At 44.8% G+C, this 27,991-nt stretch overlaps 1 protein-coding gene across 1 annotated transcript; it reads left to right on the top strand.

The window, feature by feature from the left end:
- The first annotated feature begins 67 nt into the window (after positions 1–67).
- On the top strand, positions 68–27,033 carry Prcc (proline rich mitotic checkpoint control factor). The gene is made up of 7 exons (XM_063250368.1): positions 68–811; positions 13,342–13,389; positions 15,946–16,512; positions 19,455–19,550; positions 22,106–22,249; positions 24,710–24,775; positions 26,618–27,033. Exons 1-7 carry the CDS (start codon positions 344–346, stop codon positions 26,702–26,704), a joined length of 1,476 nt encoding a protein of 491 aa, XP_063106438.1. The 5' UTR covers positions 68–343; the 3' UTR covers positions 26,705–27,033.
- Positions 27,034–27,991: the final 958 nt, after the last annotated feature.

The raw sequence follows: 27,991 nt of genomic DNA, 5'->3' as shown, positions 1-27,991 counted from the left end.
TTGCACCGTGACCCTCACGGCAGGGTCCCTGGCTGTCGCCAATATGCTCCCTGGAAGTTGTAGTTTTTAGGTTGGTGAGATGAGGAGGAGGCGGAGTGACTAGGCGGCCATTAGCTGTGTGTAGTTGCCCGGGTCTAGGAGCTTAAGTGAAGGGGGTAGCCTTATTCGGTGGAAATCTGCGGTGGTGATGGGCTCTTGCCAGGGTTAACCCCAGAGCACGGAGCAGGCGGGACCCCTCAGCGCCCTGCCCCGCCCAGTGTCGAGGCCTGCTAGGCCTCGAGGCATCCTCGGTCTCGAGTAGGCCTCGTTTGCCGGCAAGGGCGCCCCAAAGGCGGGAGGCGCCATGTCGCTGGTTGCTTACGCCAGCAGCGATGAGAGCGAGCCAGATGAGGGCGAACCGGAGCCTGAGGAAGAGGAGGCGGCCGCCCCTACGCCCGGGCCCACCTTGGGAGGCTTGTTCGCTTCCCTCCCCGCACCCAAGGGTCCGGCCTTGCTGCCCCCACCCCCTCAGATGCTGGCCCCCGCCTTCCCCCCGCCGATGCTGTTGCCCCCGCCTTCTGGAGACCCTAGACTCCAGCCTCCTCCGCCCTTACCCTTCGGCCTGGGAGGCTTCCCCCCGCCTCCAGGTGTGAGCCCCGCTGAGGCGGCGGGAGTTGGGGAGGGCATGGGCCTGGGGCTGCCGGGACCCCGAGGCCCCGGCCTCAGTCTGCCCGCTCCTGTCAGCGGTGCCGGCCCCCCTCTGGGGCTTCCCAAGCCAAAGAAGAGGACGGAGCCGGTGAAGATCGCGGCTCCGGAGCTGCACAAGGGGGATGTGAGTATCCAGGGAGGGCACCCCAAACTGTCGGGCCGGCTGTGGAAGGGGCTCCTTAAAAACGCATCTGTTCACTCAGCCGGTGAAATCTTGCAGTGCGATTGAGCTTCAGCTTCTTTGGGGATTTAGATTGTTGCTGTGCAAGTTTCTCCAAGCAGGTTCAGCCGCGGGAAGCCATGTATCTATCATTCTCTGGCATTGACAGGCTTATGTCTGTATACCTAGGGATACTTGCTTCTGCTCTCCTGTCAGCGTCTTCTCAGGCTGGCTTTCTCTAGCTTCCCATGGTGAGCACAGGATGGCCATATGTGACACCTGAGGAAATGACAGGGGACAAGACTACATCATTCCTTTGCCTCAGAACTAACATCAGGGTAGGAGTGGGGGGGGGGTAGGATTCCTATACTCCTAGTTTTTAAGGGGAGCTAGAGAAGAAATCGAATGTTTGTTAAATTCAAGTCACTTACCAGGCCTTGGTCCTTTCTTTCAATTATTACAGAACTTTGGGAGAACACATACTATTTTTTAACAGAAAAGAAATCCTACAGTGGCTCAGCACTTACCTGGCAAGCATGAGGTCTTGAGTTCGATTCCCAGTACCCCCCAAAACCCCCAAAAAATCCTAGCATAGAAAATCTTACTTGGTGAAAAGCAGGGTGAAGATTAAGAGCTGAGTCTAAAATTGGGTGTAGTGGTGCACACCTGTAGTCCCACCTACTTGGCAGGCTGAGGCAGGAGGATCACAAGTTGGAGGACAGCCTAGGTAATAATTATGAGACTTTGTTTCTAACTATAATTTTCAAAAGGACTGGGAGCCAGGTGTAGTGGCATGTTCCTGTAACCCCAGCCCTTGGGAGGCTGAGGCAGGGCATTGCTGTGAGTTTGATGCCAGCCTGGGCTATAGAAAGTTCAAAGCCAGCCTGAACTACATAGTGAGACCCTGTCTCAAAAAAAAAACTAAGGTGGTGGTGGCGGAAAAAAGGGGTTGGGGATGTAGTTTTGATAAAGTGCCTAATATACATGAAGCTATGTGTTCAAACCCCAGTATTACAAAATAACCAAAAAGCAAAGCAAAGAAGTGGGTCTGTTTGAACCCCAAACCTATGGCTTTTGGGTGTTGTCCACGTTGGGTACCTTTTTTTGGTACCAGAAATCAAACTTGCACTTGCTTGGCAGACGCTGTGCTGCTGAGCTATATCCCAGGCCTTGGGGACTGTTTTAGATGAGGCAGAAACCTTCAGTTGTTTTCAGATGTTGGAGCAAAACAGTATCATAGGCCTCTTCTACAGAGGGGGCTTTGGGGATACAGAGGAGTCTGAGGGCCTGCAGTTCTTTCTTTCTCAGAAATTAAGGCTCAGTCAGTCCTTGCTCATCCTTGATAACTTTGCTTTTCTTTAGCATTCCAGCTCTGGTTAGGGCCATTTCTGTGCTTTCTATTGTTTCTTCATTCATCCCCCAGATATCCTATTGTACTTGACATTCCTGGTTCAAGTCTTGGCTTATAAAAGGAATGTTTTTAATTAAACCACCACTCCTGTCTACTACCTGTGTCTGCTACTTCTGTCTGCTACCTCCTTGTTTTTCTCTATAGCATGTAACCACCATCAAACATAGCATGAGTATAATTTATTTGCTTCTCTTCTAGTATACAAGGCTGGTGAAGGCAGAGATGATTGCTATTTTAATTCACTGCTAGTCAACACAGTGCCTGGTGCACACTTTGGACTACATAGTTTTTTTTTTTTTTGAGTGAAAGAACTCAAATGAATATGGATTCTTCCTAGAGAGAGGTTTCAGAATCTCCCTCCCTGTCTTATTCCATGTTTTGTTTTTTGAGATAGGGTCTCCCTATGCATTTCAGGCTGGTCTTGAACTCACTATGCAGCCCAGGTTGGGCTTGAACTCGCAGCTATCTTCCTCAGGCTCTTGAGTGCTGGCATTATAGGCATGCATTACCATGCCTGGGTCTTCTTTGAAATGTTTGCCCATGTTATGTCTCCTTGAGCCTGTTATTTCTAGGTCTAGGATCCAAAGCAGCTTTACTTTGCTCCTCTGAAACTCACCATGGCTTTGATTTAACCCAGGCCTTTGAATGAAGCAGGAAAACAGGTAAATTTCCATGGCCTCCTGTCTTCTCTGCTTCTTTTGTTGTGCTTCCTTTTCTTACCCCTGGACTTTATCACAGCCTGACTGTGATGTGAGGGGGATGAGTTGGGAAGGTGGTACTCTGAGCCAGCCTCTTTCTTCCACAGTAACAGTGGGGACATTCATTCCATCTCTGGGAATATAGCAGTAGAAAACACTGCTGCAGAGGCTGTAGAATCTTCATCTAGGTTGGCTGCTGTGGCAAAAAATTGGGGACTTTGAATGCTATCTCTCTTTTGTGAGTATAATTCACTGATAATTCACTATACTTCTGAGGTGAATAGTGACAAGGCCAATTAAATAAAATCCTGGCCTTTGGCTGGTTGTTTTCCATTTCTTGTTTCAGTTGGTAGTTTTGTTCTCTGAACACATAATTCCTGGGAAGCATAGCCTAAGAGTCTGCAGGATGGTCGGTGAGTGACTGGTTCTTTAAAAGACGGTGCCCCTCCAGGTCTGGGACCCTCTGATTCTGAGTTCCATGTCTTGCACTTAATAGGATCTTAGTGTTAACGTTTGAAGGGATGAATTGGTTATCTTAAATAATTTCCTTTAGATTTTGGTGCTAGTATAGAGGTAGTTAACTCTGTGCTTTTTTTTTTTCTTTCCCTAGAATTGAATTCAAGATTTTTTGGGAACAGATCAGAAATAAAATTTTGGAAAAAAAAAAAAAAAGAAATACAATTTTGAGTTTTATTTATAATGTTCAGAGTATATTGTTTAGTTTTTGCAGAGGGACTGAGGATCGAACTCATGACCAGGTACCTGCCAGGTAGGCTCTCATCTCACTGAGCTAAGTTCCTGGCCTGAATTCAGGGTTTTTGCTCAGAGTTATATCCCAAGCCTTTTTTTGTTTTTGAGACAGGTTCTCCCTATGCAGTTCAGGCTGGCCTTTAGCTTACTTTGTAACCCAGGCTGGTCTCAAACTTACAATGATCTACTTGCCTGAGCCTCCTGAATTTATTTATTTATTTTGCATCAGGGTCTCACTAAGTCTGTGAGTTGCTCAGGCTGGGCTCCAACTAACAGTAGTCCTCCTACCTCAGGCTCCCAAGTCCTGGGATTACATGCACATGCCTAGCTTTTGTTTGTTTGTTTGAGACAGAGTCTATGCAGTTCAGGCTGGCCTTGAACCCGTCCGAATCCACCTGCCTCAGCCTCCCAAGTGTGAGGATTACCGACATTCGCCACCACGCCAGGCTAAGATTTCAGGCAAGTCAGAAAAGAATCCTGATAGAGTTGGTGCCATGGGAGTGTATCTGACAGCCTGTAATCCTGTTTAGGGAGGTTAATGAGGCTTACCAGAGAGGGCGATGTCTGATCAGAGATAGGAGAAACGGAGTAGGGAGGAGTGCATCTGACAGAAGAAACCCGATGTAGTGAAGCATGGGGGAGAGAGAGAGAACCTCTAGGCACAGGGCTGATGCACATGGTGGGGAGAGGGGACTGGAGGGGGAGCCAAGCCAAGGCCCTTTCACACTTGGCAAAGGATTGCTCATCACAGAGCAGTGAGATACATGTATGTGTGAGGTGCTGGAGGCCTGGCGAGGGGGGAGGTGACCTGGAGGATGGAGATAGATCAGGAGGGAGATGTATTAAGAGCAGAGGATTGATTAGATGTCAGGAATAAAGGACAGGATTCAAAGTTAACCCTGTATTTTGACTTAGGCTGCTGGAAGCTCTTGTCAGGAAGCAGGGAAGTTCAGAGATCAGTCAGCTATCATTGGTTGCAAATGTCAAAGCCACCTATGCTAACTTAAATGGTAACATCACAAATACTCAATAGCACCTCAGAAAGGACCAGGCTTCAGGTACTAGGGATTGATGGGGTCTACAACCAGCAACTCTTTACACATTTAATTTATTTTCTATAGACAACTACCTCTATTAATCTCTTTGCTCACATACAGTTATTTATAATGTTAGATATTTTGTGGCTTTAAACTTGTTGGGAAGGATTCTGGGTTTATCTCTGTCTGTATTTATTTATTTATTTATTTAGTGGTGCTGGGATTAAACCCAGGGCTGTGTGCATGCAAGACAGGAACTCTACTCTGAACCATATCCCCCGTCCTTCCTCTGCTAATCTTAACGTTTGTTGTAGATGGAAGATGGCTACCTCCCTCTTCCTGGTTTTTATTTCTTCTTTGTAGAGAAGTCATAGTTCAGGTTGAACTATGATTTAGTCCCCAGGATGGTTTTCCAGGAGAGAATTTGATTTCATTATGTCGTCCAGTCATCCACAATCAAGGTAGCACCACAATCTCCTAGGTGCATTTCACAATCAACTTTAGTTCAATTTGATCTAAATGGAGAATTAAGAATGAACCACTCGGGGCTGGGGGTTTAGCTCAGCGGCATAAGCACCTGCCTTGCAAGCAGGCGGTCGTAAGTTCGATTCCCGGTACTGATAAAAATGAAAAAGACAAAAAAAAGAATGAACCACTCCTGCCAGGGATGGTAATACAGGCCTGTAATCCCAGCACTTGGGAGGCTGAGGCAGGATGATTGCTGAGAATTCAAGACGACACTGGGCAATAGAGTTCAAGGCTAGTTTGAGCTGCAACTAGTGTGACCCTGTTTCCAAAAAAAAAAAAAAAAAAAGAAACCACCAAGAATGAATCACTACTCAAGATTGTAAATTGTGTGAATTACAAACTTGTATACTAATTTTATTTTTTACTTATTTATTTTTTGGTACCAAGAATTGAACTCAGGACCTTATACTTGTCAGGCAGATGCTGTTTCATTGAGCTACATCCCCAGAACCATGTACTAATTTTAAAAAAAGTTTAAAAAATTTGGTCACCTAATGAGTAACAACAATTAAAGAAAAAAAAAAAGGAATGAAGGATCTAGGCATTGGTAGCGCCTGCCCGTGGTTCTGTAGTTCAGGAGGCTGAGGCAGGAGGATGTGAAGTTTGAGACTGTTCCAAAAAGCATCATAGGATAAAGACTCATCCTTCCTTTTGCCCTTTTATCCATGCTCTCACTCAAGCTATGTTGGCTGATTTCATATGTTTAGGGGATGTAGATTTCTGAAATCAGCATTTAAAAATAACCCAAATTAGAGTAAATCTGCCATGGGAGTTTTCTCTCATACAATATGTGTATTTCAGGGCAAATAGAAATTGTAGGGTTGGGGCTGGGGATGTAGCTCAGTGATGGCATGCTCAAGGCCCTCTCTGGATTAGTATTACCACTACTTTCTGATTGTTTACACAGATCATTCTGAGACTGAAATTTCACTAATTTTTGTCATTTCTAGTAACCAGATAATTAAGGGTTTCCTGCAGTGGATTTAGGTAAGTTTTGGTTCTGGTCAAAAGGGAAGGGGACATGTACTAATACTTGATTTGCGGGGTATCTGCTGTATAGCTGACACTGTGCTTGATTCTTATCCTTCACTGAGAGGGAAATGGCTTAGGGGACAGAGGTGATTCACTTAAACACACAGTTTGAAAGTAGCAGAGATTGATTAGAATCTACATGTGTTTTATTTTGTCTTAGTGCATGGCGAAAAGATAGATGGGAGAGACAAGGGCAGCCAGAAAGCAGTATAAGCCAGGTGTCAGGGGAATTACTTGTAGTCTCAGCTACATGCATGGCTGAGGCAGGAGGATTAGAAGTTTGAAAGCAGCCTGCGCTATTTAGCAAGACCCTGTCTCAAAAGATAAAAAATGAGCTGGGTTGCAGCTCAGTTGTACAGTGCTTGCTCAGCGTATGAGGGCCCCTGGGTTCAATCCCATTACCTCCACCGTGTGTGCAAGAAAAGCAGTGCAAATGAGAGTTGCAAAAATGAGAGAGAGAAATAGATTCCTGACTGAATGGCAGGTATAAGAAGAATATACTTAGGCAAAACTGTGAACACAATAAGATTCATTATGACGCCCATTCCAGTTGACTATTACCTTCTTTTAAAGTCCTGTAATGTCGCCAGTGCTTTGGTTTTATTCTTTACTGTTTTGTTCAAATTTATTATAACTGGCAATTCTTCTTAAAATAGCAAGAGGCAGTATGGTAACCATTGTTGATCACCTTGTATTTTGTTTTTACATTATCTATTATATCCACCCTTTTGATTTGACTGACTCTGTTCTGATATGTCGCATTTAGTTTCACTGTCTTCAAAAAAAAGTAATAAGAACTGTGGGAGTAATAAAACCCAAAATGTGTAATTGTCATTGTACAAAAGAAAAGAAAAGAAAGTGCTCTAAAGATTATAACTGCATATATGTTTAAGTGTATAAGATAGATAACCATATTACTGAGTTTTTTGGATCATTGAACAAAACTGTTTGTACTCTCACTGTTTGAAAGTCCACTTTATATGCTTCAATTTTGTAACTTGAACAACTATTTCTAAGATGAGAATATGTAATCTATTAACTAGTGATTTCTTACTGTTTATTTTTTAAATTTTGTACTACTTGTACCCTTTTTCTGTTTTTTTTTCTTTTTCTCCTTAAATAAAAAAAAAAAAAAAGAAGAATATACTTGAGGCCAAAGAGTTAAAAAGTTGATGAATGTAGCAGAGCTGTGTAACAGTAGTAGTGATTAGAGTTTTGGAGCCTTGGGAGAGTGGGGTGTGTCTGTTCTTGGACCCTTATTTCCTCCTTGGCTTCTGGCTCTGGCAGCTAGTGATTGCTTTTTGGAGAGGGATTCTGAACCAGAGCCTGGGAAGATAAGAGGGAGCTGCCATGGGGAATAGACTGATAGATTAGCAGATCCCACTGGACCCAGCTTAATGGAAAATGTCTGTTTCCGTTCTTGCTCAGCAGTCTCAGGGCGTGTGTGTCTTGTCACTCTTGGCAGCTGGAGCAGAGAGGAGGACAGTGGTGGCCACTGAGGCTCAGGTTCTTGTGAGGCCAAGAAAAAATAAAATACTTTGTTCAGAGACTTAGAAGTTTATGTCCCCAAAGCCTCATGTGCCTGTCCTGGCCTGGCGCCTGCTCTCCAGCCCTGGGGGCTCTGTGCTTTAGGCTGTCTCCCCTGCTCTGTCCATTTGGCCCCCACACCCGCACCTATGCCCACTCCATTCTCCTTTTGCTGATCATCAGGGCTGTCTGGAGCCCATTCCACTGGCACCAAGAAAAGTATACTCTAGGAAAGCAGTTTAGCAGTTCTTCATGAAGCTAAACAAACATAGAATTACTATATGACCCACCAGTTTGACTTGCAGGTGTAAGGAATTGAAAGCTATGTTTCCCAATGTAAAATAAACTGTTAGAGTATTTCAGGATTTATAAAGCTGGAAACAAACTAGGTTTGTGTTACCCGGTTTGTACTCCCAAGAATCTGATGATTCCCCTATGAAGTGAGCTGTGTAGATATTGTTGCAGACCCAGGAGGGTGTGGAGCTAAGGGCAAGACCTTGGTGTGCCAAGTCAGGTGCATGAAGCCCAGGAACTGCTTCCTCCTTGCTGCCACTTTTTTCTTTTTTTTTTTTTTTGTCGGTACTGGGGATCGAACTCACAACCGCCTGCTTGCAAGGCGACATTTAGCTTATGTCGCTGAGCTAAATCCCCAACCCCTGCCACTTTTTTCTTAATTCTGCCACCTTTGCCCAAGAAATACCTCTCCAAGAAATACCTCTCTTTTCTTTTCTTTTCTTTTTTTCCTTTCCTTTTTATTGGTACCGGGGATTGAACTCAAGACTGCCTGCTTGCAAGGCAGGCTCTTATGCTGCTGAGCTAAATCCCCAGCCCCTCAAGAAATACCTCTCAAAGAGCATTCATTTACTAAAGAGCAAAATGGGAGATGTTCAATATTCTTACACAAAAATAATGTAGAAAAATCCAGGACAACTGAGAGTATGGATTTTCTATAGTAATATTTAAAATAAAGTATGTTTAGAGTTCAGAGTACCTAGCCAGCCGTGGTGGCACACTCCTGTAATCCCAGCACTTGGGAGGCTGAGGCAGGTGAATCATTGCAACTGTCATTGCAAGTTTGGGCCACATAGTGAGCCCAAAGGCCAGCCTGAACTGTACAGCGAGACCCTGTCTCAAAAAGACAAAAGAAAAAAAAATAAAGAGTTCAGAGTCCTTAGTATTTAAAGTGCTTTTAATCTATACAGACTGCCTCAATCATGTTTAGAACTGAGTACAGCCAGGCAAGGTGGCCAATGTCTGTGATCTTAAAACTGGGAGACTGAGGCAGGATGATTGAAAATCTAAACCCTGACAAGCAAGCAGTTCAGCAAGACCCTCTCAAACTACACTAAACTAAACTAACCTGGGCCAGGGATATAGCTCAGAGTGAAGGCTCTGGCCTGGGATTATTCCTCAGGATCACTAAGAAAAAGTAAATAAAATATTTACAGAATCCCAATTTTTTTTTTTTTTTTTTCATTTTTATCGGTACCAGGGATCGAACTCACGACTGCCTGCTTGCAAGGCAGGCGCTTATGCCGCTGAGCTAAATCCCCAGCCCCAGAATCCTAATTTTTTATTTATTTACTTTAAGGATAGAAATCAGTGGTTTCTTTTTTTGTGTATGTGTGTGTCTTTTTCCTTTTTTTATCGGTACCAGGGATCGAACTCACGACTGCCTGCTTGTAAGGTAGGCGCTTATGCCGCTGAGCTAAATCCCCAGCCCCAAATCAGTGGTTTCTTATACTTTATTTTTATCTTTTTTTTTTTTTTTTTTTTTTTGTCTTTTTTGTTTTTATCGGTACCGGGGATCGAACTCACGACTGCCTGCTTGTAAGGCAGGCGCTTATGCCGCTGAGCTAAATCCCCAGCCCCAGAATCCTAATTTTTTATTTATTTACTTTAAGGATAGAAATCAGTGGTTTCTTTTTTTGTGTATGTATGTGTCTTTTTCCTTTTTTTATCGGTACCAGGGATCGAACTCACGACTGCCTGCTTGTAAGGTAGGCGCTTATGCCACTGAGCTAAATCCCCAGCCCTGTTTCTTATACTTTAAATGGGCACGATCCTTCTCTTTGCCAAAGGGATCAAAACTATTTCTCAACTTGCCCATCTATCAAACAGTTACACCAATGTCCATAGCAGTTCAGCTCCCAGTAGCCAAGGGTGCAACACAGATGAAAAGCAAAATGGGTCTACATACATAGGAATGTTACTCAACTTTAAAAGGGACTGAAATCTGTTATAACATGTCTTGACCTCTCATTGTGCTAAGTAAAACAAGCTAGTCTCCGAAGCTCAGATGTCGTGTGACTATACTTAGGAGGTATCCAGAAGAGGAAAATTCATGGAGATTGGAAGTAGCACAATAAGTTATCAGACTGGGGCACAGGAACGGGTGATGGCAACAAGTTCAGGAAGTAAATAGTGTTGATGTTTGTAAAATCATTGTGAATGAACTTAATGCCACTGAATCACACACTTAAAAATGGTCAGAATAAGCCAGGCGTGGTGGTGCGTGCCTGTAATCCTAGAGTTGGGAGGCTGAGGCAGGGGGATCACAAGTTTGACCTCAGCCAGGGTACCTGAGTGACTTAGAAAAACCCTGTCTCAAATTTTAAAAAAGTAATAAGAAGAGCTAAACTGATAAATTTTAGGCCAGATGTGTTACCGATAGCCCCAGGATTTGGGAGGCTGACGAAGGAGGATCACTGAGTTCAAGGCCAGCTTGAACTAAACTACATATTGAAACCCTGTCTCATAACAAAAACAACAAAAACCCGGAAGAGATAAATTTTATATATGCATATTTTACCATGATAAACATAAATACTTTTTCAGACATGGGGCTGAGCATTTGTTCATTGCTTTGAGCCACATCCCAAATTTGTTTATTCATTCAATGATTAATTGTGGTACTGGGGATTGAACCCAGAACCTTCACAATGAGCCACATACCCAAACTCCAACCCTTTTGTAGTTGATGTTTTTTTTGAGACAGGGTATCACAATGTAGTTCAGGCTGCCCTTGGTGACTAAGCCATGATGTCCCTGATATCATGACAGTCCTCCTGCCTCAGACTCCCAAGTGCTGGGATGTGCCACCAAAACTGGCTCCAACCCTTTTTTTATCTTTTATTTTGAGACAGGATTTTACTACAACACCAAGTTGCTCAAGTGGGGCTCAAACTTTGTCTTTTACCTCAGCTTCCCAGACTGCTGGGATTAGAGACCTATGCCACCGTGCCATGCTGCCAGCCCTTTTATTTTTGGGTTCCAACTTGCAGCCCTCTACCTGAAGCCTGAAATCTTAAGTGCTGGGATTCTGGTCATATATCACCATGCCTTGCTAAGAAAAAGAAGTGTTTTTTTTTTTTTTTGAGATAGGGTCTCACCATGTAGTTTGACTGGCCTTAAATTCATTGTGTAATCCAGGCTGACCTCAGACTTGTGATCCTCCTGCCTCAACCTCCCAGAGGTGTTTCCTTCAAGTCAAAATTCAGTCCTGTGTGTTTAGGCTAAGGCTGTTGCTTTTAGTCTAGTTTGTGATAGAAGATAAGTTGATGTCGCTTCCGATGCTCTAATACACCTCTTGGAATTGGTGGGTGTATTACACATCTTTTTAAAATTTTTCTATTGGTACATTTTAGATACAACATTCATCATAGGGAATTTGTACCTGTACTGATATGTCTTTCTTGCTTCTTTTTTCTCATTTCCCTCCTTGCCCTTCAACCTTTTCCCCCTCATTTACAAAAGCTTAGTTTCCATTTTTTTCTTTTAGTCTCTTTTTTTCTTGTTGTCCCTCCCTCCCCCGCATCTCTTGTTGGCTCTTTCTAGCTTTTGAGTCAGAGTCTCACTATGCAGTTCAGACTAGCTTTAAACTCACTGTGAAGCCCAGGCTAGGCTCAGACTTGCAGCAATCTTTCTGCCTCATTCTCCCAAGTGCTAGGATTACAAGCGTGCAGCACCATGCTTGACTTTCCCCTTCTCATTTGAAAATTTTTCTTCCCATTTTCCAATATCTCTTGTACATTTTGGTCTTTACTTACACTTTTAGTTTTTCACAGCAGAGAAACAGTGTGACTTTTTTTTTTGGTCTTTTTCCTTTTTATCGGTACCCGTGATCGAACTCACGACTGCCTGCTAGCAAGGCAGGCGCTTATGCCGCTGAGCTAAATCCCTAGCCCCCAACAGTGTGACATTTAAACGTGTGTACAATGTATTCACTTAAGAGTGTGGTCTCAAGGGTACATCCATTCAGCTGCTGTGAGTTACTCATCTGTTTGCTTTCTGGCACTAACTGAAATTTTGTGTGTGTGTGAAATGTTCAGATAATTCCTTGGGGGCTTATTTCCTGTTAACTTGCTGGGTTCTCACAAGCTTTTGGAGAATGGGACCTTACAGTCTTACCTAATCACCTTTATTTACAGATTGCTAACCAAGGCTCCAGGAACAGATGGAAAGCATAAACTTCTTGATCTGGGGAATGATTTTTTTTTTTTTTTTTTTGTCTTTTTCCTTTTTATTGGTACCGGGGATCGAACTCACGACTGCCTGCTTGCAAGGCAGGCACTTATGCCGCTGAGCTAAATCTCCAGCCCCGGGAATGATTTTTTTGTTTGTTTGTTATGGGACAGGGTCCTCCTATGTGGTTCAGGCTGGCCTTGTGCTCACTTTGTAGATCAGGCTGGTCTCAAATTTTCGAAGATCCTCCTGTCTCAGCCTCCTGAGTGCTGGGATTACTGGTGTGCACCACCATGTCCGGCTTGGGGAATGATTTTTTTTTTTAGAAAGTTGAAAGTTGAAGCTCACTATTCAGATGCCTTGTATTGTTCTTCAACTTGAAGATGCTACAAGGTTCACAGTAAGCTAGGAGAGCGTAACTCTTCCTCAGTGTGATGTCTTGTCTTGGAAACAGTCCTGGTGAGTCAGAGGATAGCACAGATGATCTCCTGTCTTGCCCAAATCCTTGCAGTCATCATTGGCCTGCCTTCTTCCTGGACAGGAGCAGCTGGCTGGCAGACAATAGATCATTTTGCCAATGGCTTTGACCTTTCATGCCTTAGAGAAGAGTAGTTAACACACCACTTAATCCCTCTGGAGTTCCCCAGTCTTGTGGTTATGTAGGTTATGTAAGTGGTTTTAAAACTGAAGTTGAGATTGGGTGAGATTGTAGGCCAAATCCCATTCATCTTCTACTGGACGGATTTATAGGAAGAATGAACAGAGCCTTTTCTGTCTGCTGAGGACAAAGTGGGAGGAAATAATGTCAATCTGACAATAAAAATTGATGCCACAAAGGCTGGGGAGCAAGGTAGTAGGTGACTAAAGGGAGGGGAGGGTAAGGCGTGGCCTGATCTCTGAAGCTCTACTGTAGGCCTGAGTGGCTGCGCCTCTATACAGAGGTAGGACACAGAAAAAGGACAAAGGGGTTGTACAACCCTTTTGTAGGTGCTCATTTAATGTAGCGTCTAAACAGTGAAGCCTTATTCCATTTCTTTTTTTTCTTAGTCAGATTCTGAGGAAGATGAACCCACAAAGAAGAAAATTGTCCTTCAGGTAAGCTTCATGTCTTAAGTCACCTCTTCTCTCCCATATTGCTTCCTGAGGCAGGCCCTAAAATGCTCAGCAGCTTTCAGGGCAGTTGCAGTGCAGGACCTAGGGTTTGAGGGCTCTTCAGGCCTGATGTATCCCCATGGTCTCCTCACTGCTTTCTTAGCAAGATGGAGTTAACTTCCCCTGGAGGACAGGCGGTGCAGGGAGAGGGCAGGAGAGGCATACTAACTCAATTCAGTTCATTACATTTCAGGTAAAAGGATTATTTAGGGAGGGTGGGATAAATGGATTGGTTAGAATGATGTTAGGGAGCATCTGTATTTTAAAATTGTCTATCTTTTCCTGGTCTTATTTTTAACCTGGAAATAAACACTTACCAGCACTTAATTTGTTCCAGGCACTGTTCTGAGTGCTTTACCAGTATCTGACTGATTCTGTCCTCATAATAGTGCTAAAGTCAGAGTGTTATTATTATCCCTGTTTTGTATATGAGGAAACTAGGAACTTGGCCAAGGTCAGACTGTGGAGACAGAGCTGAGATTGCAGTTATATCAGGCAGTCTGACTGTAGTGTGAGCCCAAGCAGTTGCTGCACTTGGCCACTTCTCTGTCATCAAGACCAGAAGTCCTCAGCAAGATACTCTCCCTACTGTCTGCTTGTTTCCTCTCCTCCTAGTACCTTTACTCTGATCCCCAGAGTTTCTTCCTGTTCTCTCCACACTCTGAGCACTCTGTTGGATCTGATGGCCCAGGGAAAGTGGTTCTGCCTTTGAAAGGCAGTTATTTCAGGACTCATATACATGACGCTGTCAAGTGTGGTGGCATATCCCTGCAATCTTGGCACTTGAGTGTGTAAGGCAAGACGATCACCACAAATTTAAGGGCAAGCGGGTCTTATAAATGAATTCGAGGCCAGCCTGAACTACACAGCAAGTCTTAAGCTATCCATGCTCTACATGAACTGCAGTCCTCTGCCTCAGCCTCCTAGAGCGCTGGGATTGATGACCAGCATACACCACTGTACCCTGCTCAGTAGATTTAGAAAGGACAGTGTTGTGTTAGACTGCTGATGAGGGTGATGTCCATATTTATAGTGCGTGCTGAGGAGAAGGCTTCAAAGAGTTGGTGTGTTGAATCTAAGCAAGGCCAGTTGTTCCCATTATCAAGGTGGCTTTCCGGAAGAGAGAGATGGCTCAGAATGCACCCCACAAGTCACAGACAGTCTTTCAGATGGAAAGAAGGGATGAATAGGTTAGAGGAGCTCTGAGCTATGAAGTCAGAGTAGGGCCCAGCCCTGCCAAGGGATGAAACCATGGCAAGATGGCACTGAGAAGCTATATACTTTTTTTTTTTTTTGCCACTTAACTCCATTGAAGAAGCTATATACTTCTACAGTAACATAAAAGATGCTCCCTCCAAAACCTGGTTCCATGGTTCTGAGCCTCTGGGGGCTGCCAGGTTGGATTGACTCAGCTCTGCACTCAGGGGAAGAGAGGAACCCTTGTTCAGATGAGCAATTTTCCATCTGCCTAGCCCACCTGTTTTCATTTGTTTGGGCATTTCTTGGTTGAAAATATTGGAATATACTGGTACTCTAGGACAGTGATGCAGTGACTTTGTTTCTTTTCCCACTCTGCTTTTGGTATCATAAGATCTCACTTGTCTATCTGGGAATTTAGCTCAGTGGCACAAGCGCAAGGCCAAGTTCAACTGGTTCTATGCTGGCTCTTCATACAGAAAGCAGAATTTCAGTAATAGAACTCTGGTTGGGCTGGGCCAGGCACTTAAAAATGGTTAAGTTAGGGCCAGGGATTTAGCTCAGTGGTATAAGTGCCTGCCTGGCAAGTGCAAGGTTGTAACTTTGATCCCTGGTACCAAAAAAAAAAAAAAAAAGTTAATGCTTGACTGGTCTTCATCAGCTACTTTGTCACACAGACAGAGCTTTCCTTGAGTGGACCAGAGAGGTATGCTGGAGGGGACTTTGGGTCACACGTGTGAATGACTCTTTGGACAAAGCCTTGTACTTGGTTTGCAGTAGCAATTAAAGGAAGTACAGGCCCTTCAGGACCTGGGAGAAGTTGCATGATCAGCTGGAGGAAGGGTTAGGCTTTTGGGGAGAAAGGATGTGAGACTAAGAGCATCAGATTTGCTGAAGACACAGAATTAGGGAAGACTCTGGCAGAAGGCAGTGGAGCTGGTTGGGATGAGCTGAAAAGCGGGATTGACATCTCACTGTGGGAAGATGTAATTGTGGAAGAGCCTAAGGCTGAGTGAGTCTGGCCCTGATCGGATGGCCTGGTAGGTAGAGGTAGAAGGTAATGAGGCCTGCTGAAATTTTAGGGTAGCAGACGTAACTGACTTGCTTTTGTATCGTAAGTATATGACATAAGATCTCACTTGTCTATATGGGAATTTAGCTCAGTGGCACAAGTGCCTGCTTAGCAAGCACAAGGCCAAGTTCAGTTCCCAGTATTGGGGGTGGGGGTGGGGGGAGAGGGAACGTAAAAAAGATCTTACTTGTTGTCTTTCTTTCCTTCTGCCCCAAACCCGGGATTACCAGGGATCCGGCGAGGGAACTGGTTTGTCTGCCTTGCTTCCCCAACCTAAAAATCTGACTGTGAAAGAGACTAACAGGTTGCTCCTGCCCCATGCCTTCTCCCGGAAACCCTCAGATGGCCCCCCTGACACCAAGCCCTTCAGACTGGCTTCTAAGACCAAGTCCTCCTCTCTTGCATCTGTTGTGGGCACCACAACCACCACTCCATCACCCTCTGCCATCAAGGCTGCTGCCAAGAGTGCTGCCCTGCAGGTGACAAAGCAGATTACGCAGGAGGAGGATGACAGTGATGAGGAAGTAGCCCCTGAGAACTTTTTCTCCCTTCCCGAGAAGGCCGAGGCACCTGGAGTTGAGCCATACCTTTACCCTGTCCCTGCTGTCCCTGAAGAGTTGCCTCCAGGCACGGAGCCAGAGCTGGCATTCCAGGACGATGCAGCCAATGCCCCCCTTGAGTTTAAGATGGCAGCAGGCTCAAGTGGGGCCCCTTGGATGGCTAAGCCTGGGGATGACTACAACTACAATCAGTTTTCTGCATATGGCGATGCCAATGCCGCTGGTGCTTACTATCAGGTGGGTAGAGGGCAGTCTGGGGGATGTGAGCATGGTGGGCCGGTAAAGTTTAAGCTGGTGAAATGGCCTCTGTGGTGTACGTTCCTTGATTTGTTCATGCCTATTAGGCCTCAGAAACACAACTACTTTTATTGTTGACCTTGTGCAAGTCTTACAGTCTGATAGGGTAAGGCACATAATTGACATTTTTATTCTGTGTGTGAATCAGTTTTCCATCACTGTGACAAGACACCTAAGAATCCACTAAAAAAGGGAAAAGGTTTATTTTGGTACATGGTTTCAGTCCTTGGTTCAGTGGCCCCACTACCTGATGTGCAGCAGTACTTCATGGTGGGTGGGTGTGGTGGGAAGCTGCGTACTGCCTGTGGCAGGGAAGAAGAGAAGAAAGGACACACTTCCAGTGACCTCACTTCTTCCCACCAAGTCCACCTTCTGAAGGTCCTACCCTACCAACTCCTGGCAGTGCTGTAGGCTAGCAACCAAGGCTTTAATGCCTGGGTCTTGAGGGGACACTGTTCACACTGTAGCATTCTGAAAACAGTCTTACTGTGGGAGCTGGTGAGAGGCCCAGGAGAGGGGCAGTCTCCAGACTTAGAGGTAGAAGGGACTCTCCTCAGGTGTGGAGATGGGGAAGCAGGAGGGACAGAGGAGGAAAGGGATCTACAGAGCCGAGTGGGAAGGGGCAATGAGGAGATGGGAGAGGCCTGCACTGTGCCAGGAGCAGCTAGAAGGGTTGAGGCAGCTCCTTTGAGACAGCACAGGTCCCCAGCTTGGCACACTCTGGTGTATTCTGAGAGGTGGGGCAAATTACTGCAGGCTCCATGAGGCTCAGCTTCTTTAGCTGCAGAATGGGATTTGAGGGCATCGTGTTGGGTTTCTCAGAGAATCTTAATGTTCAGCTTGAATGCTACGTGGAGTAAAGTAAATGCTCAGTAAGTGGTTACTGTAATCTTTCGTTCACATTTTTTAGGGAAAGAGACTTGATGTCCATGTGGCCTCAGGTTGGTTACCTAGGATGCTACACTGTAGGTAGATTTCAGAGGGACATTTCTAGCAGTTGGAGCTTCACTGAATGAAGAGGGTGCTTTGGATCTGGGGGACTTTGGGATGGTTGAACAGATGCCTCATGATTGGACAGCTACAAAAAGCTAGTGAAGAGTGGTCAGAAGACTTGAGTCTCTTTCAGCCACTATGCTGCACTGAATGGTCAGGGTTGGTCTTTCAGTCTAGGCATGAGTAGGAAGGGAGGATTTCCAGGATCCCTGTTTTTTGTGTGTATGTCTGTGTTTGTATCTATGTCTGTGTGGACTATGTGTTTTGTTTGTCTTGAGACAGGATCTTTCTGTATAGCCCAGGCTACCCTCAAACTCCTGCAATCCTCCTGCTTCTCCTCTTGCCTTAGCCTCCCAAGTGCTAAGATTACAGGGGTGCACTACCTAGCCAAGCTCAAGTCCTTGCTTTAACTAAGATTTTAAAAATGATTTTGTTTCCTAAATTATTGATGTTAAATTCTGTTGCATCCGGTAAGCTGACCAGACATGCTGTGTCTTCCCTCAGGGTGGACAGAAGGAAGGAGGAAGATAATGATGTTTTGATTTAGCAAAAGAAAGATCCTGCCCATTTAAAATATAAGAAACCACTGGTTTCCATCCAATAAATGAATAAAAAGTTGAGATTCTGTAAATGTTTTAGTTACGTACCTTTTTTTGGGTGTGATACTGAGGAATGAACCCAGCCAGAGCTTTCTCCCTGAACTACAATCCCTAGCTAAGTTTAATTTAGTGTAGTATAGTCTAGTTTAGTGTAGTTTGAGAGAGGGTCTTGTTGAATTGCTTGTCGGGGCTTCATCATGCCTCAGCCTCCCAGTATTTTAGGATCACAGATATTGGCTACCTTGCTGGCCTGTATTGTTTTAAACACTATCCACACAGTCTATGTAGATTAAAGCACTTTAAATACTAAGGACTTTGAACTCTAAATGTGCCTTATTTTGAATACTACTGTAGAAAATCCATACTCTCAGTTGTCCTGGATTTTTCTTTTCTTTTTTTTTTTTTTTTCCTTGGTACCAGGGATCTAACTCACGACTGCCTGCTTGCAAGGCAGGTGCTTATGCTGTGGAGCTAAATCCCCAGCCGCTCTGCATTATTTTTGTGTAATGAATATTAAATGTTTCCCATTCTGCTCTTTACTAAATGAATGTTCTTTGAGGGAGTTTTGAGCAAAGGTGGCAGAATTAGGAAAAAAGTGGCAGAAGGAGGAAGCAGTTCCTGGGCTTCATAGCCAGCTGATTTGGCCACAGTAAGGCCTTGCCCTTGGCTCTATGCCCTCCTGGGTCTGCAGCAATATCTGAGCAGCTCGCTTCAAAGGGGGATCATCAGATTCTTAGAGTACAAATCTGGTAATACAAGCCTAATTTGCTCTCAGCTATATAAATTCTGAAATCATTAAGTTTATTTTACATCAGGAACTTGTAGCTTCCCCCTATAGCCAGTCTGCCTGTATCCAAGAGGTAAATGGGGAGGATCAGGGCTGGAATACTTTACATCTTCTTAGGCTGCTCTCAGTGAGCCTTCTGGGGTCTTGGGAGTAGGAGAAGCAGGGCTTGAGGGTACAGCAGAGGTTGGGAGTGGGGTTCATTGTTGGGAAGTATCTGAGGGAGCAGGGGACAGACTGAAGCAGGAGAGAATGTCTTTATTCCTTATCACCCTTCCCTAAAGAATGCACAGCGGTCTGGATGGTGCAAATCAGAAAGCTGCAGGGACTGTTGGTGGTTTAGAGGGTAAGTCCCTGGATTTGCCTTTAACTGGTCCATCTGAGGGGCTGTAGTACGGGCATCTCTCCATGCCTGTTTCATGAACTTTTACCATTTCTGGGCTAACCATGTCCCCTCTCACCTATGCCTCAGTGTGTGTGTGTGTTTTTTTCCTCTTTGGCTGCAGGATTATTACAGTGGTGGCTATTATCCTGCACAGGACCCAGCTCTGGTCCCCTCCCAGGAAATTGCCCCAGATGCCTCCTTCATCGATGACGAAGCAGTAAGTTAACACAGCACAAAGGACTTTTTTTTTTGGTGGTGGTGTTGGTGGTGGTATTAAGGGTTGAACTCTGGCCCAGCAAAGCTGTCCACTGCTGAGCTATACCCCTAGTCCCATAAGTGATTGTTAATTTATTTATTTACTTTTTAAGTGATTGTCTTTGACTCAGGATTTAAATCTGAAGCTAAAGGAACTTGAGTTTTTCTAAACTGTATGAGTTAGGATTAGGTTTGGCAATGTGTTACAGAGAAACTGCAAGTAATGCTGGCTTATGTAATGGAAGTGTGTTTTTTTTCTCCTAAAATAAGGCTCAGGGCCACGGTGGTATGACAACCCTAAAGCGTTGTCCAGGATCCAGTCCCCTTCTGATCATTTCCCTGCTGTCCCTACACTGTGGCCTTTATTCTCATGCTAGCAGCTAAAGCTACTGGCTTCACATCTGCTTTGGAGCTGCAGCGTAGTGGAAAAAGGAAGAAGAGGGACATTTTTTCTCCCTTTTCACGACACTTTCCGAAGTTCCTGAGAGCACTTACATCTCACTGACTTACGCCTGCTCCCTTGGCCATATCTAGTTGCAGGCAGGCTGAGAAAGTGTAGTCTTTTGTTTGGATGGTAAGGTGGCTAACAGTTTGGTTCCTTTACACTACAGAGGAAGGGAGAGCGAATTCTGGGTGGTATCCAGCCGCTAGGTTAAATAGCTTATGTGTCACAGGGCAAGGCAAATGCATTGTTTTGTGCTGCTGCAAGACCCATATTGGGATATAGAGTACTGTCCCACCTATCAGAGCACACAGCCTAGAAGTCCTTACGTGTGTGGGTGGAATCTATACACAGGTCTTCTCATGGAATTGGTTCTTTACTGTTCACCTTGCCGTGGAAGGGTGTTGTCCTTCTACATATTGTCCTATGCTTGATAGCATGTTCATTCCCTTCCCTATTTATGTGCTTTCTGGCAAGTACAGTAGTTGGGTTCTTTTGGCCCTTAGTTCAGGAAACAGCTGAGAACTCACTTAGGGCCACAGTCAGTTTCTGGTCAGTAGAGCAAGCGCGGAGGCCTTTCTCCCCCCACCCCCCCCACCCCCCCACCAGGGATTGAACTCATGACCACACGCTTGCAAGGCAGGCACTTAGGCTGCTGAGCTAAATCCCCAGCCCCGAGGCCTTTCTTGTGTTTGAACCAAGACATGTTTCTGTCCTCTTGCCCACACTCCCTTTAGGCATATTTGTGATGGTGGTTAGAAGATAAGAGAAAGCTGAATGGTATCCTAGAGAATTTGCTTGGCCCCTGCAGTGAGGTTCCATCATCTCCATACTACGTTCCCACTCCCACTTGCTCTTGTGGAGTTTGCTGGTTCATGATACCAGACCAGTGAGAAACACCAGACATAGAACAAGAACCAACTTTAGAAGAGAAATCTTAAATTTTTTATTTTTTGACACAGGGTCTCACTATGTAGTTCCGGTTGTCCTTGCATTATGTAGCGCAGTCTAGCCCCGAGGTCATAGTGATCTTGCCACAGCCTCCCAAGTGCTGGTATTACAGATATGCACCACCATGCCTTGTTTTGTTTTGTTTTTGTTTTGGGACAAAGTCTCACTGTAGTCCAGGCTGTCCTTGAACTTACTGTTTAGCCCAGGCTGGCCTTGAACTGGTGGCACCCTGCCTGCCTTAGTCTCCTGAGTGCTGGTATTACAGGGAGTGCACCACTATGCCCATGCTGTTGGTTGTTTTTTTTTTTTTTTTTTTTTTGGTACTGAACTCAGGACCTCACACATGCTTTTTTTTGGTACCAGGAATTGAACTCACCACTTTGAGCTTGCCAGGCAGGCGCTTATGTCACTGAGCTAAATCTCCGGCCCAACCTCACATATGCTGTGCAAGTGTTCTATCACTGAGCCACAGCCCTTTGAATCCTGGCCCCCATTATCTGGTACTGGGAATTGATTCCAGGACATCTTTACTGAGCTGCATCTCCATTCTTTTTTTATTTTGAGACAGGACTCACAAAGTTGTTAAATTGCCCAGGGAGGACTCGAACGTGTGATCCTCCTGCCTCAGCCTCCCAGAGTACTGGAACTGTTGGCATATGTTACTATGTCCAACCCTGAGTTTTTAATATCAACATGTGTGTAGTTCTTTTTTTTTTTTTGTCTTTTTCATTTTTATCGGTACTGGGGATCGAACTCAGGACTGCCTGCTTGCAAGGCAGGTGCCTATGCCGTTGAGCTAAATCCCCAGCCCATGTGTGTAGTTCTTTTAGGCATATACAGATTACATGAGTATAAATGAGTATAAGTTGATAGTATGGGTTCTCTCTACTTGTCACATGTGAAGACACCTCTGTGTTCACCTTCTTTTCCCTGGGTCCAAGAGACTTGAGAGGCAGCCTTTCATCCGGCGTCAGAGGAACCTGATAGATGGGAAGGTGAAAGGATGGGTAAAACTGGGGGTAAGCAGGTTGTGAGTCTGGAAGTCATTCTGTGAACTCTGGATCCACAGTGACATCTCTTGACCTCCTCACTCAGATCCCAGCTCCTTTTCCCCTCTTTTCTAGTTTAAGCGGCTACAAGGCAAGAGGAACCGAGGGAGGGAGGAAATCAACTTTGTGGAGATCAAAGGTGATGACCAGCTAAGTGGGGCCCAACAGTGGATGACCAAGTCATTGACAGAAGAGAAGACCATGAGGTCATTCAGCAAAGTAAGTGGGAAGGGCCCATAAGGTGGCCTTGGCACAAAGCAAATCTTGTTCTACACCCTATCCTGATACCACACCCCATTACTGTTAGCACCGTTAGCAAACATGCGTCGCTTGGGTACCTCACAGGTCCAGCCCTGCCTTCCAGAACTTGGCAGCACTGTGACTGCTGTCTACCTCGATGGTGGCCTCTGGCTATTGTGAGGGAGTGACTGGAGCACGATCCCAGCTTGCTGTTGGGACAGTTTCTGATGTGTTGTGCTCCTTCCCTGGTAAAAAAGAATCCGTAGTTTTTGCCCTCTCCCCACAGTGTTACCTGTCTCTCTTTCCTGGGCTCAGCGCATCTTTGAGGTGTGGCCACAAAGCTTTAGGAATGCTAAAACCCCTTATTCTGAACATACAATTCCTTGTTGCTCTTTTTTTTTTTTGTCTTTTTCGTTTTTTATCGGTACCAGGGATCGAACTCACAATTGCCTGCTTGCAAGGCAGGCGCTTATGCCGCTAAGCTAAATCCCCAGCCCCCCTTGTTGCTCTTTTACCATTATTCACCGTAGCCAGCTGTGGTCTTTTCAAGTGCTTTTCTTCTGTATATTTCATGCCCTACACTCCTGCCTTCTCTGTGATAGTTTTCTTCCACTCATGTGAGGAAGGTCTCTACCTAGTAGCAGAGTACAGCAAATATGGGCATTTATGAGCCTGCCACGGAGAGGAATGTGGGGAAGCCCTGGATTTGAGCCCAGCATCAGCAAGGCCAAGGTTGAGGATTTCAGATCCTGCCCCCCCTGCCACACACACCATTTGCTTTGCTTTGTTCTGTGGCCACAGATGGCCATCTGGGCCCCAGTCATTTGTTTTAACTGAATGCTGGCGGTCATACAGGACAGAGCAAAGGATTGTGGTTAGATCAGCATAGATCCATCACTGTTTACTGGAAAAACCACTTAGTAGAGCTTGCTCTACTAACTGGGGGTCGAGAAACATCATCACATCATAATAGCTGCTGCTGTTAATGCTCACTGTGGGTGAAGGATGACACTGGATGTTTTATATCTGTCATCTCCGTCGCATTAAATGACATGCAATAGCAGCAAGGAATTAGAAGTTCCATTTTTTTTTTTTCCCAGCTCCAGGTTTTCTTCCCACCATTTCATTGTATTGAACTAGCTTTTAAAAAAGAAAAAGATATGGTCACTGTCCTTGAGGAATTGACAGTATAGTTAGAAAGAAGAGATTTAAGGACACTTGAGTGTAAATGATTACAGTGCAAATTGATTACATAAGTGCTGAAGAGACTCTGGAGAGGAGCTTTGAGAGTTGGGTGGGACTGGCTAGGAAGCTTCTAGCTTGAGACAATTTTGACAGAGGACCGAGAAACCACAGAATGAAAGTCCAGCCCAATATAGACTGATAGCAAATCATTTGCATCAGAGTTTGGTTAGGGGTTCAGTGTAGTTACAAGTGGAAGTTGGAAGATTAGCGAGGTTAAGTGGTTGTGAAATTCCAGAGAAGCTGTTTGTTCTCCAAAATGAGGGAGGTGGGGTTCGAGCAATTGATGGGAGAGCTTGGCCAGCAGTAGGTAGGAAATGGGAGACATCTGGCCTGACTGGTGGGCAGAGGACAGAAATAAAGAGGGTTGAAGGGGGAGATGGGCACGGGGATTGTGGGAGCCTGGAAGGAGGGCAGATCACGAGTCCTGGCAGGTGAACTGTTTCAGACTGACTGCAAGCAATGAAACCAGCCTGAGTTGACCATCATGGACAGAGCTCTCTGAGCTTGGTGCAGGAGGTAGAAAGGGATTACCAAAGAAACAAGCCAGTCCTGACCTCAAAATATTTCCAGTCTAATATGGATGTTAGCGAGCTATTTCAAGCAGGCATTCTTTTTTTTTGTCTTTTTTTTGAGACAGGGTCTCACAATGCAGTTCAGGCTGACCTTGAGCTCACTTTGTAGCCCAGGCTGGTCTTGAACTCACAGTGATCCTCCCACCTCAGCCTCCCAAGTGCTGGGATTACAGGTGTGAGTCACCACGCCCAGCTTCAAGAGGCATTCTTTTTTTTTTTGTCTTTTTCCTTTTTATTGGTACCAGGGACTGAACTTACAACTGCCTGCTTGCAAGGCAGGCACTTATGCTGCTGAGCTAAAAAATCCCCAGCCCCTAAGCATTCTTAACTGGGGTTTTTTACATAATGGCTTTAATTGAAATAATGGTTATGTAAGTATATAGAGATTAAAAAAAAAAAAAGGACTGGGGGTTTAGCTCAGCGATGTAAGTACCTGCCTGGCAAGTGCGAGGTCATGAGTTCAATACCTGGTACAAAAAAAAAAAAGCTCCAAACTGCCTTTTCTGCACAGGATTTGTCTGTGTAGTTGGTTTTTCAGTTACCAGTCTTGTACTGTTGGGCACATGAGAAACTTCTACTTCTTTTCCTGTTGAGTTAAACACTGTGTTTTCTTTTCTTGAAGAAGAAAGGTGAGCAGCCAACAGGTCAGCAGCGACGGAAACACCAAATCACGTATCTGATTCATCAGGTAAGAATGCTGTGGGCCCTGACCAGGCAAGATCCCTAAAAACTTGGGACTTTGAAGGCTGTAATCAGGCAGCCAGTAGGCACCTCCCTGTTCTCTGCATGGCCACCAGGGGGAGATGTGTCCTCAGCATTGTCCTGCTGTGTGCTTTTGACTGCAAACATATAATGTTGGTGTACAAGTGTTTAAAATAAACTCTACGTGAAAATTCAGATACCCAAAACAGAATTTGAGGAGAGTGACATGGCTTGTTACAGAGTTTTTAAGTAGCAAGTTTATCTAGTTCTTTAAATAACTAAAGAAAAAGTCGATGCACTAGTGTAGAAAAACATCCACCTTAGAGGAGACTGATTTTGTATTATCCAACACACATTTCAGAATTACAGATAATCTAGAAATGTCTTTGAGAATGAGTCTCTGTCTTGGTATTTGAGATGACCAGGTACTTCTCATATTTAATCATTACACATTCTTCTGGCCTTGGTCCTGAGAAATTGCATTCTGGTTGTGCTTTTGGTGGTAAATCGTGCTTTTATTGTCTTTGTCTATTTGCACTTCCCTTTTCAGAACCTCGTTTGTACTCTTCTCACATCTTGGGAATTCGTAGAGAATGTTATGGTAGGGTCTTTTAAATCCCAGACACTTAATTATAGTCTACCTGTCCAAGTCCAGGAGAAGTAAGTAGGCATCTGATAACTTGGGGGCTAGTGAGCCTCTTTTCTAGGGTGGTGCTTGTATGTTTTCAGAATGCAGTGTGGAGCCAGGAGCTATTGTGATTAGAAGAGAAAGGTCACTGTGCTAGTATCTGAGTTTCCTAGCTTCAGTTATTTTAAAAGTGTGGAGCTGGGCAGCGGCATAAGTGCCTGCCTTGCAAGCAGGCGGTCGTGAGTTCGATCCCCAGTACCGGAAAAAAGAAAAAAGAAAAAAAAAAAAAAAAGTGTGGAGCTGGGTACGATGGTGCATGTCTGTAATCCCACCACTCAGGAGGCTGAGGCAGGAAGATCACGATGAGTCTGAGGCTAGCCTGGGCTACATAGTTCAAGTCCACTTTGAACTACATAGCAAGACCCTGCCTCAAAAAAAAAAAAAAAAAAAAAAAAAAAGCCCAATGAACTATATATTTGGCTAGCTGTGATGGTTGATGGCACATGCCTCTTATCCCGGCACTCAGGAAGCTGAGGCAGGAAGAGTGCTTTGAGTTTGAGGCTAGCCTGGACTACATAGTGACACCCTGCCTCAGACATACAAGCATAAACAAACAAACAAAAACCAGTGTGGGTTTGTAGGGTGCCACATAATGCTGTATTCAGCACAGCAGCAAAGCTTCATTTCCAGACTGAACTGTGTCTGGACAGGGAGGTGGCTGCCCCCTCCCACTCTGCTGTTCCGATGTTAGGGGCAGCTGTCTTCATTCTTTTCAGATGCTGCCTTCTTATTCTCATCTTCATTTGTTCATTCATTCTCACCTGGCATTTGAGCTTTAATTCTACCCAAGTAAGCACAAAGGTTCTTATTCTGCTTAACCACTTAACCCCAGTTAGATGCTTTTTTTTTTTTGCTTTTATGGAGTCTCCCCTTTTGCTTGGAAAAGAGGAAACTAAATCTTTTAAGGGATCTGTTATTCATAGTTGTGATAAGAGAAAGATACTATATTGGAAAACAGAGGTAAGAAGAAAATATGTTTCAGAATTCCAGTTTAAGGAGTAGAGATGCAGCTCAGTGGAAGAGGGCCTGCTTGACATTCTAAACTTCTTTTCTCTCTCTCTCTCTCTCTCTCTCTCTCTCTCTCTCTCTCTCTCTCTCTCTCTCCCATTATGACTTCACCTATGCCTTCTTCTACCACAGGCTAAAGAGCGGGAGCTGGAACTGAAGAATACCTGGTCAGAAAACAAGCTCAGTCGCCGCCAGACCCAAGCCAAATATGGATTCTAGTGCTCTGGAATTGACTGCGCCCAGTTGGTCCGGCCTCCAGCTTCATCCCTGGGACCCCATTGCTCTAAGCCCAGGATCTCCTTCCCTGAGGAACCAGCTCTCGCCTCTGCGAGAATGAACATATTTGATAGATTTTTCTTAACGAGTTAGAAAATTCAGCTCCTCTCTGTGATAGAGCTGGCAAAGACTTGAGCGCTGCCTCCAAAGGGGCTCTGAGTTCTGGGATGGGAGTCTTCCCCCTGTTGGGCGTGATCAAATGTTGAACTCTTCCCCCAACTTTTTTTTTTTAAATGAGGGATATCTGTTGAAATAAAACATTTGGTCTGTCAGCTGCTGCCTGCCCTTTGTAGCCTTGATGCTGGCTTGTGTAGGGGACCTCAAAGGGCCCTGAGTTACCTTGATTGTTTTGCTTTTTCCTTTTTATCCACCATCTTAGCTGGATTCATGGCCATCAAAGATTCTAGAGATTGCTGTGGGTTTGGCTCAGTGGCATAAGCACCTGCCTTGCAAGCGTGTGGTTGTGAGTTTGATCTCTGGTACCAAAAAAAAGAAAAAAAAATTGTATGCATGGTTTTGTTGGGGTGAGATGACTTTTGGAGGGCTCTGTGATCCCAAATATGGAAAGTGTTATTAATGATCTCCGTATCTATGGAGCCAGGAGGTCAGGAAGGTTCTTTCTGTGGCATGACAGTATTGTTAGATAATAAAATTACATCCAGTAGACAATGAAGTGATGAAATACCTTCCCAAAAGTGAATCAGATTTACATTGGTGTTACCAGGTATCATTGTGCACACCTGTAATCCTAGCACTTGGGAGGCTGAGACAGGTGGATTGCCAGAAGTGTGAGGCTAACCTGGGCTACATCGTGAGTTCAAGGTCAGCCTCTGTCTCCAAAGGGGAAAAAAAAAAATTAAAAAAAAATTTAGAAACACCTGGGTGTGGTAGTACATGCCTGTAATCCCAGCACTTGGGAGGTTGAGATGAAAGGATTGCCAAATGTTCAAGACATGGTACATAGTAGTGAGTTCAAGGCCAGCCTGAACTGCATGGCAAGACCCTGTCTCAAAAACAAACGAAACATAAAAAGGGGCTGAATGTGATGGCAAATGTTTGTAATCCCAGCATTTAGGAGGGTGAAGTAGGAGGAATACTATGAGTTAGAGGTCAGCCTGGGTTACATATAGTGAGTTCAAGGCCAGTTTGAACTACACAGCAAAATCCTGTCTCATAAAACCAAAAGGAAAAAAATTTAGACTGATGTCCCTGGCCTGGACCCATTTGGAA

Source organism: Cavia porcellus, unplaced genomic scaffold (assembly GCF_034190915.1).
Source record: "Cavia porcellus strain 051 isolate PalLab524CR breed Dunkin Hartley unplaced genomic scaffold, mCavPor4.1 scaffold_6, whole genome shotgun sequence".
NCBI lineage: Eukaryota > Metazoa > Chordata > Mammalia > Rodentia > Caviidae > Cavia > Cavia porcellus.
The sequence above is the reverse complement of the archived record's forward strand: the minus strand, read 5'-3'. Positions and strand labels throughout refer to the sequence as shown.

Coding starts and splice junctions, on each gene's coding strand:
- Prcc (XM_063250368.1), top strand. CDS start 344: ATGTCGCTGGTTGCTTACGCCAGCAGCGATGAGAGCGAGCCAGATGAG. Junction 812..13,341: donor CGGAGCTGCACAAGGGGGAT/GTGAGTATCCAG, acceptor TTTTTTTCTTAG/TCAGATTCTGAGGAAGATGA. Junction 19,551..22,105: donor CCTTCATCGATGACGAAGCA/GTAAGTTAACAC, acceptor CCTCTTTTCTAG/TTTAAGCGGCTACAAGGCAA.